The sequence below is a fragment of the Mustela nigripes genome, chromosome 5 (assembly GCF_022355385.1).
Source record: "Mustela nigripes isolate SB6536 chromosome 5, MUSNIG.SB6536, whole genome shotgun sequence".
Taxonomy (NCBI): domain Eukaryota; kingdom Metazoa; phylum Chordata; class Mammalia; order Carnivora; family Mustelidae; genus Mustela; species Mustela nigripes.
This window is the reverse complement of record NC_081561.1, coordinates 93,250,103-93,264,658: the sequence shown is the minus strand read 5'-3', so window position 1 is coordinate 93,264,658 and position 14,556 is coordinate 93,250,103. Positions and strand designations below refer to the sequence as shown.

At 39.6% G+C, this 14,556-nt stretch overlaps 1 protein-coding gene across 2 annotated transcripts in view; it reads left to right on the top strand.

Moving 5' to 3' along the window:
• The first annotated feature begins 2,432 nt into the window (after positions 1 to 2,432).
• Positions 2,433 to 14,556, top strand: part of EPM2A (EPM2A glucan phosphatase, laforin) — a 178,212-nt gene continuing 166,088 nt past the window's right edge. For both annotated transcript variants that reach the window (XM_059400888.1, XM_059400889.1), the window contains exon 1: positions 2,433 to 2,739. In XM_059400888.1, coding sequence (XP_059256871.1) covers positions 2,439 to 2,739 — 301 coding nt within the window. In that variant the 5' untranslated portion in view covers positions 2,433 to 2,438. The remainder of the gene's footprint in view (positions 2,740 to 14,556) is intronic.

Here is a 14,556-nt window from a genome sequence, read left to right as displayed (position 1 = left end):
CATAACAATGACCATTTTCTGGGGTCTGAGATCAAATCCATTCTAAGTACCAAAATATTTATGTCCTTATAGACTTGTCTATTAGTTTAGATTTATCTGTTTCATCATTCCTAAGATGAAATTGGTTATAGGAAATAATTATAGGAAGTTAGTTTTTCATTAAGAGCTAGTGGAGAATAACTCATTTAAATACGCTGGGATTTAAAGGTAGTCTGTAAGTGATTTTCCTAGAAATCAAATTTTTTATAATGTATATTATATATATCTTTAACTGTAAGCTGAATGGATGACTTTTAGCACCAGCTCTGTCCCTTCCTTGCTATGGGTTGCTTACTGAAACTTTCTGCACATTTTCCTCACATACAAAAATGGAGATACCATATTAGTTACTTCTTAGGACTGGTAAGAGAATTAAATGAGACAATATGAGTTTGAAAACCACATGCTTAGTTCATAATAAGGGTTCAATGGCTATAATAATTTTTATGGTTAATAAGTTCAAATGATTGATGAAGTATGATTGAGGCTTTGGAATATGTCCTTTTGGTCTTGTTCTTCTTTCCAACTGCATTTTACTTAGTGTACAATGTAGCTATCACATCTACTATATTTCAATCTATGCTGTAAAATACTACATATTTGGTTTGGGGATTAAGGGGATACTTCTGACTGTTAAAATTACTCAACTCCTTTATGATAGAAAAGTAAAGGAAATAATGCCTCTTGATCAAATATGTTGCCCCTTTTGTCTCTTTCTCCTTCATTTTTTCTTTTCTTCCTCCCACGGTCCTTCCTTCCTTTTCTCCCCCTCCTCCTTTTCTCTTCGTTTTATCTACGGAATGGACAATACTCACCCTGGAAGAGCTGGTGGGAATAATGCCATTTGGAAAGCATACACACAGGCTGCATAGAACAACAGAAGAAAGTCCTGAATTGACAGTTCCCAGGGTCCTTGCACGGCCAAACGACTCTTAATTTCCTAAAATTAGTCTAAGAATATTTTGTTAACAGCAATCTGAATAAGCTGACTCACATGCCACCATGATTTAATATCTGCTTTGCTACTGAATCAGCCATGTTTGGCTAGCCTTGCTGTCTTCTTTTCTTTGTGTTTATCCTTAAGCTTAGCAACCAACCAAACACTGAATGGAATATCAATATTTAAGAGTAAAGCATATTAGTTTACTAACTGTTCCACTGACAGACTCAGTTTGTATGGCTTACATTTGTATTTCTTTTTGTTTTACTTATGATATTCTTAATGCATGAAATTTTAACTCCCCCCGCCCTATTTTTCACAAGCTTTCAAATACTGGTAAAAACATGAACTAGGGATATTTATGTGTCTCTGGTTGTTAAGTGGTGAATATACAAATGTAAGAACAGGAGAACAATTTTATTAAAGAACCAGAAAATAACAAGTACGTAAACAGGAAGGATGGTTATCTTAAACCAGTAACAAAAATTAAAGCCCTCTCCCCACCCAGGTAAATAGGTTTTTCCTTTTGACCAAACAGCTATAAATCTGTATTTCTTGACAGTATTTGGTTTACTGAAAGCAAATTTTAAGCATTTTTTATTTTTATGCCATTAAAAAAATTATATCAAACATTTGTAATCATAGAATTATGGTCCATATTGTTTTACCTTGAAAAGGACTCGAAAGTATTTACTCCAAACGCGTTTTACATATACTAAAAATAGAATATTTTTTGAAAAAATGAAAGCGATCATGTGTCATTTCAGGCCTCAAATTGGACTAGGCAAGGGAAAAGTAACCAGTGTTTTTCTGCATCAGCTCTGGGCTCTGAACGGCATCTCTTCCACCAATCAGAGAGACCTTCGGAGTTAGCAGGGTCGTTCAAGATGGTTATTTTATACCCTCACGTTACAGATAAAGAAACCGGAGGCCCGGAGGAAGGGACCTGTTTAAGGGCCGGAGCTCTCCAGACACCGCGGCCAGGATCTTCCCCCAACTTCACTGTTAATGTCAGGCCATTTTTCTTTACGACCCACAAAAACATAATTTCGACTTTTTGGGAAAGATGACAGGAAAATCGCAGGGTTTCTGGGCTGTTTTCCTCCCTTTCCTAACCCGTTTAGACTCCCTTTTGTCGCCTCCGCCGCGTCCCCAGCGGCCCCGCGGAGCCGCGCTGCGGGAAGAGGCGATCCGCCCGGGCAAGCGTCCTTCTCCGCGAGAGGACACTCGTCCCGCGCCCGCTTCCCGTCGCCACAGGCCCCGGGCTGGACCAGGCCCGGCTCCTAGGCCGCGTGATGCAGCCCAAAAAAGGTGCAGCCTCGCACGTGTCCCCGCCGGCGCCCCGGCCCCTGGCGACCAGGCCCCCTGCGCCGCCGCCCAATCGCCGCGGCCGCTTCGCGCTCGGGCCACGTCCGCCGGCCGCCGGGCACCGACACCCGGAGCTGCGCCGCCCGCCGCCATGCGGTTCCGGTTCGGGGTGGTGGTGCCGCCCGCGGTGGCCGGGGCCGGGCCGGAGCTGCTGGTCGTGGGGTCGCGGCCCGAGCTGGGGCGCTGGGAGCCGCGCGGGGCCGTGCGCCTGAGGCCTGCGGGCACGGCGGCGGGCGCGGGGGCGCTGGCGCTGCAGGAGCCCGGCCTGTGGCTCGGGGAGGTGGAGCTGGCGCCCGAGGAGGCGGCGCAGGACGGGGCGGAGCCGGGCCGCGTGGACACGTTCTGGTACAAGTTCCTGAAGCGGGAACCCGGAGGAGAGCTCTCCTGGGAAGGTACTGGAGCTGGCGTCCCCACCCGAGCGCGCCCCGGGGACTGCGGCCTCGGCCTCGGCCTGGGGCGCCCGCCGGTGCCCGCTGCGCGCTCCCCGCGCGCTCTGCCCGTCTCCCCGGCTTTGAAAGCTGCCCCCGAACTCCCCGGCCGCCCCGGTGGGCCAAACAGTGTCCGCCTGCCGCGCCTTGGACTGGAGATCCCTGCCCTAGATCCCTGCCGCGCTCCTGCGCGCCGGCCCGCCCCTTCGCTCCCTGACCCTCCGCCCTTTTTCCCAAGCGCCGGGTTCCCGGGGTGTTTCCTGGCGTGTAGGCTGCGCGTCCCGGTTTCCTAAGTAACCCCCGTCCCGGGGCACCCGTCCTCCCCGCGCGAGTCCCTGGCCGCCTGGCCCGCGCTGGGGCTCACGGGTTCTCTCCAGAGCTCTGCCCTAGTGTTTCGGCGGCCCGGTTTACCCCCTGGTCCCCTAAGAAATGACCCAACCGGTGAAGCTGCCCTGTTCCCTCATCCACGTGCTTCTGTATGAGGTTTTATTTCCTTAGATCTGAGAGCGAACCAATGCAAAGACATGGAGTCTTTCTCCTTTTGAATTTTTTAATTTATTGAGATATACTTTGATTTCCTAAGATATAAAAACAATATATGCTAGTTGTAAAAAAAGAAAAAAAAATCAAATTTCAAAGTAAAAACTTCTTCCCTGCACTGCCTTCTGCCCAGTACGTGTTTGTCTCTACCTATCATGTATCTATCTCACGCACAAACTATATGATTCTGTATCTTGCTTTTTCTTGATTAACGATATGTTGCCAATACTTTTTAGCGTCACTCCATATAGATGCATTTTATTTTTTAAAAGGCAACAAAATATTTTGCGTCTAACTAGTGCGCATTCAGATGGTTTTCGTTTTCCTCTGTGTTAAACAGTAGTTGCTTCACTGAAAGTCCGTGTATGCAGTTATCTTTGAGTATTTGGGGGTGTTGCTATATGGTAGATTCTGAGAGGTGAACTTGTTAGGTCAGCGTGTGGCCATATTTCACATTTCAATAAGGACTGCGAAATTATACCCTGAAAAGGCTATACCAGTGTAGACCCCAACCCCCCAACCCCCCCCCCCCCCCACCTCCCCCAGCGAGGTGTGAATTTAGACAGCTCTTTAAAAGTGGTGTGCAAAGTAGAGGATTGGAGTATGTGTGATCAACAGTTGTCTAAAGCTGATGAAATGAATGTCTCTTTAGAAGTTTATATGACAAAAATGGGCCATTTAGTCCCTAACGGTGTGGAAACAAAGAATCAATAAAGAACATGAGTATTCTGTAATACGTTTGTGTATTATCCACTTGGTTTTATGAACGGGTGGCATTTATTCTCATTTTGTATTACCGTGCCTGAATGGAGGGCTGTGCTCACCAGTTTATGCCCTTCTTTACAGGATACAAGTTTTATTAATAGAATTACATAATATTCTTAACAATAAAATATCTGCTAATTTTAATAAAAATTATGGACTTTCCCCTCCCTAGTTCTCCTCCATTTCTGTTTTTAGCTTTTCTGATAATCCTCCCAAAGTTCTAAATAATTTGCTTCTATTGCTATTTCTTAATGTATTATGTGTAGCTTTTGTGATCTTAGATTTTGAGTTTCTATATAAATTTTATAAAACATTTTAAAATTAAAATTAGACAGTATCTACTGTGTATCCATAAATTTAACCATCATACTTGCTGTGAAATGTGAGGAATTTAAATTCCTTTTCTCTCTGCTCCCTGCTGTTTTTTTTTTTTTAAAGATTTTATTTATTTATTTGATAGAGAGATCACAAGCAGGCAGAGAGGCAGGCAGAGAGAGAGAGAGGAGGAAGCAGGCTCCCTGCTGAGCAGAGGGCCCAATGCGGGACTCGATCCCAGGACCCTGAGATCATGACCTGAGCTGAAGGCAGCGGCCTAACCCACTGAGCCACCCAGGTGCCCCTCCCTGCTGGTTTTTATATTATTATTTTATATAAAAAGTATCTATGTATAATTGTTGACTTGCTATTATATAGAAAATTCTGTGCTATAATAATTTTGCTGTGCAGAAAGTTACCCCTGTACAAGAAGGTAAGAAAAATAGCTGACACATATTCTTTTCCCTCTCCTTACTTTGGTTATTTTCTCTTTATTGGTAAGTTTTACATAATTTATATTGTGTTTTATAATTGTTACTATTCCTTCTTGTTTTGGATTGATAACTTGATTCTAAAAATGTTAAGTTAAAGAGCATTATGAGAAGCATCATGGTCAGCGTTTAAGAGTAAGGATTCTGGGGGCACCTGGGTGGCTCCGTGGGTTAAAGCCTCTGCCTTCGGCTCAGGTCATGATCTCAGGGTCCTCGGAGCCTGCATCCTCCTCCCTCTCTGCCTGTCTCTCTGACTACTTGTGATTTCTGTCTGTCAAATAAATAAATAAAATATTAAAAAAAAAAAAAAGAGTAAGGATTCTGGAGCCAGAATGCCTGTGTTTACTAATCCATGTGTGACCTTGGGCAAGTTACTTAACTTCACTGTGCTGTCTTTGTTTTTTTTTTTAGGTTTTTATTTTGAAAAGATTTTACTTATTTATTTGACAGACAGAGATCACAGTTGGCAGAGAGGCAGGCAGAGAGAGAAAGGGAAGCAGGCTTCCCGCTGAGCAGGGAGCCAGAAGGAGGGGTTCGATCCCAGGACCTCAGATCTTGACCAGAGCAGAAGGCAGAGGCTTTAACCCACTGAGCCACCCAGGCAGCTCTACTTGTGCTGTGTTTGAAAGAACTAAGCTGGCTAATAAGTCTAAAAGAATTAGAAGAGGACTTACATTAAGTGTTAAATAAGTGTTAGTGATTGTTATCTTTACTGTTACAATTAGGAAATAATTATTGCAGAACCAAGTAGTGCAATTAGACTCATAAAAAGTGTAATTCTGTGACATGGAACACAGGGAAGGGATTCTTTTCCCTTAACACTGTAAGTGTTAAGATACCCCGGTTTGTTTTACTTCATATTTGGGTGGTAATGTTCTTCTACATCTTGTGTAAAATTTCTAGGTTTTTTTTTCTTTTTTTTTTAACACCAGAAGCAGCACATTGATCATCAGAATTTTCCTAGCTTGACTGCAGTGTTTGATGAATGCAAACTTCTCATTTTTTGGAAAAATTTTTGCCTTGAAAAATTGGGATTCTTGTTCTAATTTTCATTGATGTAGTGCGTTCAGAGCACAACTATCTGGGATTTTTTGTTTTTAATTGAACTCCCGGGTTAGTTACATTGTTTTGGATGCCATGTCTTCCTCTTTCTTAAATATCTTACTCATTTTGTTGAGTTGTATCCTAAAATAATTTTGAAGAAACAGTAAATGGGAGATAAAATATCTGAATTCTCAGTTTCTTGAAAATGTCTGTATTTTGCCTTCACACTTGACTGATCCTTTGGTATTCTAGTCGCAAATTAATTTTCCCTTTGAAACCTTTGCCTCATACCTTGTAGTACCCGTTGTAATGGATAACTATGATGCCAAACTAAGCCCATTCCTCTATAGGCAATCTGTTTTTTCCTCCCTCTTTTGAAGACAACCTTTCCTTAAATTATTTTACCAGGATGTATCTGAGTCTCTTGTTTTTATCACTTGACAATGGGTTGGATCTTTCAGTTTAAGTAATTGTTGCTTTTAACTCAGGGAGATAATTTATTATTTCATTTCCTCCCCTGTTTTCTCTGTTCTTTCCTCTGAAATGGCTATTAACTATATAATCCACATTCTGCATACATGTGAGTATCTCTTTTCTCTTATATTTTCCATGGTTTGTGTTTGGATGAATTTTCCTGATAATGTTTCCCAGATCACTGCTTGATTTTTAATACTAACTATTCCATCATTTAGTCCTTACACTGGATTTTTTTACTTTTGGCAATCATATTTTTAATCTTCTGCATTTTTCTGTTATTATCTGATTTCTTTTCTTTTTTCATAGCTGCTTGTTCTTCCTGTATGGATAGAATTTATACCTGAATCTTTCCGATGACATTAGATAGAATTCATTAAAAGTTGTTTCTATCTTGCGTTAACTTTTTTTTCTCTAGGGGCAATTTTTTTTTTTTTTTAATGCTGTAAGTTTTCCCTAAATATTGGACAATCCTTGGATGACCATTCATTTTTATAAATAAAGTATATGTTGATTAGTACAGGCAGCTGTGCTGATTTCTTGTTTAAGTTGTTTATCTTTAGCCCAAATCCCCTCTAAGTGGGGGGGGACATGCATGGGCATGTAGTTTGGCAGATTTCCTTCTTTAGGGTGTGAGGCTGGGGAGCCAGTGAGCTCCAGGTCCTTACCATTAGCAAAGTAAAAACAAACAAGCAAATGAAACTTTACTATGGGGAAATATATTTTAGCATATTTTATATCTAAATGGGGTTGCCTTTTCTTTCTTTCCTTTTTTTTTTTTTTTTCTCCTTTTCCTTCTCCTTCTTCTTCTTCGTCACCTTCAGCTCTACTGGTAGATCCACAGACATCTCAAGATCTGTTCACCTAGATCTCTAGCTCATACGCCCTGGGGCCCTTTCCACGAAAACCCTTCCCTCCTATGTTTAGAGCACACTAAATTCATGTTGAGGATATGGTGGGCCAGAAGGAGGCATGTGGGAAACTTGTCCTTGCAATCTTTTCCAGGTTGGCATCCATGTGCTTGTTAGGGGTCTTCTTACCTGTTGCTTTTTTAGAAGTCTTCCCTAACTCACCCCTTAATCTTTCTCATAGTGCTCTTCCTTTCTTCATACCTCATCTCACAGTTTAAAAGCACATTAGTTATATTGGCCTAGACTCTTTGATTGCAAGTAATAGAAATGGAGTGTGAACCAGTCAAAAAAGAGAAATTATTATTAACTCATAGAAACAAACTAAAAGAAAAATGGAGTTTAACCTCTCTGCTCTTGCTTGCTCTCCAGCTGTCTCTCTTCCCTGTGGGTTTGCTTTACTCTGGTACTGACCTCATACCAAGGAATGAGGAAATCCTCATTCCCTCATTCCTTGGTAGCTGACTCTACCAAGCTAGACTTCCCAACAGGGAGCTCCAGGCTTACATACTCAAACCAAGAGAAGGAAAAAAAAATTCTTCCCCGACAGCTCTCGTTAGAAAAATGTGTGGGAGAGATGGGAATTTACCTTCCTGGAACCCAGTCATTCTTGCCAGGGAGGTGGGAGTACATGAGTATTTCCAACAACAAACACTTTTTGAAGTAGGGGAGGAACACTTTCCTCCCAAAAGTGACTCTTTCAGGGGCAGTTTAGAATATGGTGGGCTGTAAGTTCACAGAAAACACAACAAACAGTTGTTTAAACTAATAAAGGTTAATCTTTATGCTATAAAAAGTACATAGAGAGATGGTGTGGTAATGGCCCACAGCCCATGGATGTCTGGAGAGGTGTCATTGCATTTTCTTGTCTTTTTCCTCAAGACAGACGACAGTCTAGTCATCACATCTGCATCCAGTGGAATATGGGAGGAGAGAGAAGATTGGCAGCATCACCCGTGGGTGTCCCGTGTATCTGGAAAGCTGCAACCTCAGCAGATTACTCTTCCCCACAACACACATACTTCCTTTCAGTTGGTGATTAGGAATAAAGCTACTACAGTGATGGGCAAGTTTTTATGTAAACTTAGTTTTCAAATCAGTTGGGTAAATACCTAGGAATGGGTTTGCCAGAGCATATGAAACTGTATTGAACTTTTTAAGAAACTTGTCAAACCATCTTCTGAAGTGGCCGTAGCGTTTTTCATTCCCACCAGCAATGAATGAGGGTTCCTGTTGCTAAACATTCTCATCAGCAATTGATTTTGCTCAGATTTTGGGTTTTAAGTATTCTTATAGTTGGGTGGTTGGTATCTGATTTTTTAAATTTGTGAAAATACATGATGTTGAGCATCTTTTTATATGCCTATTTGCCATCTGTATATCTTTTTAAATTGGCAGCTCAGATCTTTCTTCCACTTTTTAGTTAGGTTGTTTGTTTTCTTATTGCTAATTTTTAAGAGTTCTTTGAATATTTGGATACAAGTTCTAAAGAGATATGTGATCTGCAAATATTTCCTCACTGTTTGAGACTTATCTTTTCATTCTCTTAACAGTGTTATTTACAATGTAAAACTTTTAGTTTTAATGCAGTCCATTTTATCATTTTTTTCTTTAATGGGTTATGCCTTTTGTTTTGAATCAAAAAACTCATTTCTAAACCCAAGGTCATCTATTTCTTCTCCTGTGTTATCTTCTAGAAGCTTTTTACAATTTTGTGTGTTACATATAGGTCTATAATCCATTTTGTATTAATTTTTATCTATGATACAAAGTCTGTGTCTAGATTCTTTTTTTTCTTTTTTTTTTAATGAGTATCTAATTGTTCCAGGACCACTTGTTGAAAATTCTTTCCTTCCTTTTTTGATGGGCGATGGGCCTTTATTAAAATTTAGATATTTGCACTGATCTATGTGCTCATTCTTTTACCCATGTCACACAGTGTGTTGATTACTGTAGCTTTATGCTAATCTTGAAATATGAGTAGTATGAGTCCTCCATCTTTGTTTTCTTCAGTATTGTGTTGGGTCTTTTTGGTGTTTACATTTACATTGTAGAATCAGTTTGTTGATATTACAAAATAATGTGATTTGATTGGGATTGCATTGAGAATATATATATATATATATATATATATATATATATTCAAAGTTCAGAAAAATTAACATCTTAACCATATCAAGTCTTTCAATCTATGAACCTGGAGTACATCTCCATTTAATTAGATCTTCTTTGTTTTTTTTCATTAGTGTTTTGTAGTTTTCTCCACATACAGATCCTGTACATGTTCTGTTAAATTTATACATATTTTGGTGGGGGAGGGTGCTAGCTTAAATGGCATATTTAAAACCTTTTTGATTGTAAGATTTCAATTGTTCATCACTGATACATAGGAAAGAAATTGACTTTCATATCTATTCATTTTTGTTTGGATGTTGGATATTGTAGTTTTTCATTTTAGAGTTGGAAACTTTTTCTGGCAGTTATTTGTGGATAAGTTTGTTACATTTTTTTTTAACTTTTTTATTTTTTATAAACATATATTTTTATCCCCAGGGGTACAGGTCTGTGAATCACCAGGTTTACACACTTCACAGCACTCACCAAAGCACATACCCTCCCCAATGTCCATAATCCCACCCCCTTCTCCCAACCCCCCTCCCCCCAGCAACCCTCAGTTTGTTTTGTGAGATTAAGAGTCACTTATGGTTTGTCTCCCTCCCAATTCCATCTTGTTTCATTGACTCTTCTTCTACCCACTTAAGCCCACATGTTGCATCACCACTTCCTCATATTAGGGAGATCATATGATAGTTGTCTTTCTCTGCTTGACTTATTTCACTAAGCATGATACGCTCTAGTTCCATCCATGTTGTCGCAAATGGCAAGATTTCATTTCTTTTGATGGCTGCATAGTATTCCATTGTGTATATATACCACATCTTCTTGATCCATTCATCTGTTGATGGGCATCTAGGTTCTTTCCATAGTTTGGCTATTGTGGACATTGCTGCTATAAACATTCGGGTGCACGTGCCCCTTTGGATCACTATGTTTGTATCTTAAGGGTAAATACCCAGTAGTGCAATTGCTGGGTCATAACGTAGCTCTATTTTCAACATTTTGAGGAACCTCCATGCTGTTTTCCAGAGTGGCTGCACCAGCTTGCATTCCCACCAACAGTGTAGGAGGGTTCCCCTTTCTCCGCATCCTCGCCAGCATCTGTCATTTCCTGACTTGTTGATTTTAGCCATTTTGACTGGTGTGAGGTGATATCTCATTGTGGTTTTGATTTGTATTTCCCTGATGCCGAATGATATGGAGCACTTTTTCAGTGTCTGTTGGCCATCTGGATGTCTTCTTTGCAGAAATGTCTGTTCATGTCCTCTGCCCATTTCTTGATTGGCTTATTTGTTCTTTGGGTGTTGAGTTTGGTACTGGCACAAAAACAGACACATAGATCAATGGAACAGAATAGAGAGCCCAGAAATAGACCCTCAACTCTATGGTCAACTAATCTTCGACAAAGCAGGAAAGAATGTCCAATGGAAAAAAGACAGCCTCTTCAATAAATGGTGCTGGGAAACTTGGACAGCCACATGCAGAAAAATGAAATTAGACCATTTCCTTACACCACACACGAAAATAGACTCAAAATGGATGAAGGACCTCAGTGAAGGACCATCAAAATCCTTGAGGAGAACACAGGCAGCAACCTCTTCGACCTCAGCCGCAGCAACATCTTCCTAGGAACATCGCCAAAGGCAAGGGAAGCAAGGGCAAAAATGAACTATTGGGATTTCATCAAGATCAAAAGCTTTTGCACAGCAAAGGAAACAGTTAACAAAATCAAAAGACAACTGACAGAATGGGAGAAGATATTTACAAACGACATATCAGAAAAAGGACTAGTGTCCAAAATCTATAAAGAACTTAGCAAACTCAACACCCAAAGAACAAATAATCCAATCAAGTTTGTTACTTTTGAAGTTTATCTTGAAGGTTTATAAGGACATGTCTATGGTAGCTTTTACTGTAGGACTAATTTAGCTCTACCACTAAGGAATGACCCTTCTGTGTTCTCTTTTAAATGCCCCATGTATTAAATAAGATCTCCTCATTCTGATGGAAATGCAAATGTTTCCCAATTCTGTGTGAACTCTGCCAGTTCTTTGGCATACAATATTCAGAAATGTATTGTTTGTTTTTTGTATGGCTTGCTATCTGTTCTTTGTATGGCTCTATCAAATTTCATCTTATGCATCCACAGATTGGTATGAAGCCAAAGAATCTAAGAGACATTGATGCAGGTTCATGGAACTTTCTCTTCAGGGCTTTTTCATTTCTGAAATTTGGTCCTACAAATTCCAATCACCCTATTCTCCCCAAACTTGGATTTCTATTTCCTCAGTTACTGAGACCACTGAGTTCTGTTCAAATCTTGTTCCTGCATCATGGTTCAGAAATTCTCTACAGGCAGAAATCCGTGGCATTCATATTGTTCACCTTGTTTCTTTTTCTTCTCTCAGAGATTATAGTCCTATGCTGCTTTTTGCTCAACATTTAAAAACAATTGTTTCATACATTGTGCCATTTTTTAAGTTATTTTATCGCAGGAGAAAAAGTCTTGGATTAATTTTTAAAAGTTTGCAGGTAGGTATTTTTCCAGCATATTTTTATAATTTTGCAAAAGAATTCCTGATTTTATTATTTATTTATAATATATTTATATATATGTGTGTATATATATATGTAGATATATTCATACACAGACATACTCACACACATACACAGTCTAATCTATATCTTTCTTGTTAAAATTGGGTTGTTTTCCTTGGGTGTATCTTCTAAAAGGGATGATTAGTAACTATACTGTGGTTGTTATGAGGACTAGCTTATAAAATGCCTAGAACAAAGTAGTAGCTATGACTTTAAGATAGCCAACAATTGATGAAATTTATTGATCTTAAAGGTAGTTTATGTTCATAGAAGCAGCAGCAGTTTTATATAATATTGGACTAATCCATACACTGACCCCAAACTATACCAGCATTGCCAGTATATTCTAGATTTTGCTGCAACCTCCCAATAATTATTTGCCTTACCCATTTGTACTTCAGCTATCCTGTACCTTGGTGAAGAGTGGGTTTGAGTGGAAGATAGAAGGACATGTACTGCATAAGGGATGTTATCCACATTGCAGCTGAATTTTGTGGATAGAGTGCATGTAACTTGTTTCTTCGTCTAATTGCAGAATTCTTTTATATTTTTAATCCTTTTAAAATTTCAATTCAATTTAATTAACATATACTGTATTAATAGTTTCAGAAGTAGAATTTATTGATTTATCAGTTGTGTACAACTCCCAGTGCTCATTGCTTCAAGATCCCTCCTTAAGGCCTATCACACAATTACGCCATTCTCCCACTCACCTCCCCTCTAACAACCCTCAGTTTGTTTCTTATAGTTAGGAGATGTGTGCTCAATATTAATGGGATAAACTTTGACTAGAAGAAAGATCTCCTAAATACAAACTTAGTCCTTTGTTTTATCCATTATGAGGTGAGAGTCTTTCAAGAACATAGCTGTGCTTACTACACTCAGAGGAATCATTAAAAAGGCAATATAAAGAGAGGGACCTAATTGAGAGTTACACGAGAATAACTTAATGAGATATGAATGACAAGAATAAAGAAAACTTTAAAGAGTGACATATGACATGACACATACACAGTCTAATCTATATCTTTCTTGTTAATGGTGCCAGGGCTTCCAATCAGGCAAGCTCATTAAAATGTTTTATTATTCCAAGATCATCCTCAACTTTGAATATGACATGGTCAAGAAAGAAAGATTTATTTTGGTAATAGTTTATTACTGTTGAATGAGAAATTCTGACTGAAAATTGTGATAAATGAAATTTAACTGGTTCTTGGTCAGCTGAAATTACTGTATGATGATTTAATTTTGTGATGGGGAAAGTGGGTCCGAGAGAGGTTTAGCAAATATCCTAAGCCCACACACTGTTAACCTGTGGGAAACACCTTTAGGCAGGTGTCATGATTTGGCACTAGGCAGGGCATGGAAATTTGGTGAGTGAATTTTCATATTCCATACACAAACTCTAAATCAAAGACTTCATAGATGAGAAGGAGTTCACTCTGGCTGCGTAAGATCTAGGATATCTCTGTTTCATCAGTGAGAAGGGAATTGACAGAGAATGAGAAAAAATGGAGAGGTCAATGGAGACTGTTTACTCGAAAAGATCCTTCTCTTAGTATTCTCTCTTCCCTCCTCTCCACTCCTTTCTCTTCAGAGCATTCATTGAATGTGTTATATCAGCTCAAATGACCTGAAGTTTTAACAACATCAAGAAGGATATTCAAACCAAAATGAAAAGCACGTTTTACCTCTCTTGGATCAAAACCAGTTGTATCAGGCAGAGGAAAATAATCCAGGAGTAGATATTACTGCAGTTTCTTACTCTATCTCCCCTCATACCTGATCCTCCTTCATTTGCCAGAGAGTTAATGGGAGCAGAAATGAAAGTGCTTGCTGTTTTTAGATGATCTGTTCATGTCCCCTAGAAGCAGAATGAGGTCCCAATTTTAGGAAAATTTAAAGAAAATATTGTTGCATGCTCACATAGTGGGAAAGGAGAAAAGTTAGGAACTTTTTTTTTTCCCAAAAGATGGTAAAGCAACTACGAACTTAGCAATGTTATTTGGCGCTCCTGTGGAGACAAAATATCAGTTGGATAAGGCATTAAACGAGTATAATGTGTTTTATGGTGTTTAATTGAAAGATAAAATGCATACCGTGGAGATTTTATACTTCATTAAATATGTTTCTTTGTGTAAAGATAATGCTCAGGAGGATTTGGGATGTGAGTGTGAATGAGGGAAAGATTTACAAATTGGATTTGTAAAAAGCCAGAGAATGGACGGATAGCTTAATGAGATGAGACAAGTCTGAGGAGATTTCAACTTTCTGTGAACGAGATGGGCTCAGCTGGCAGGTCAGGTCTGAGTCGCTGAGCTCCCGCCAGGTGTGAGAGATGGCTCTGTGTCTTTGGGCCGGCAATGGTGCCAGGGCTTCCAATCAGGCAAGCTCATTAAAATGTTTTATTATTCCAAGATCATCCTCAACTTTGAATATTGTTACCTAGAAATGTTATGTTTTCTGCTCCGATGGTGGATCCTGGGCTCTGTCCATCTAGCTCAGGTCTGTATTTACACTGAAAGAGA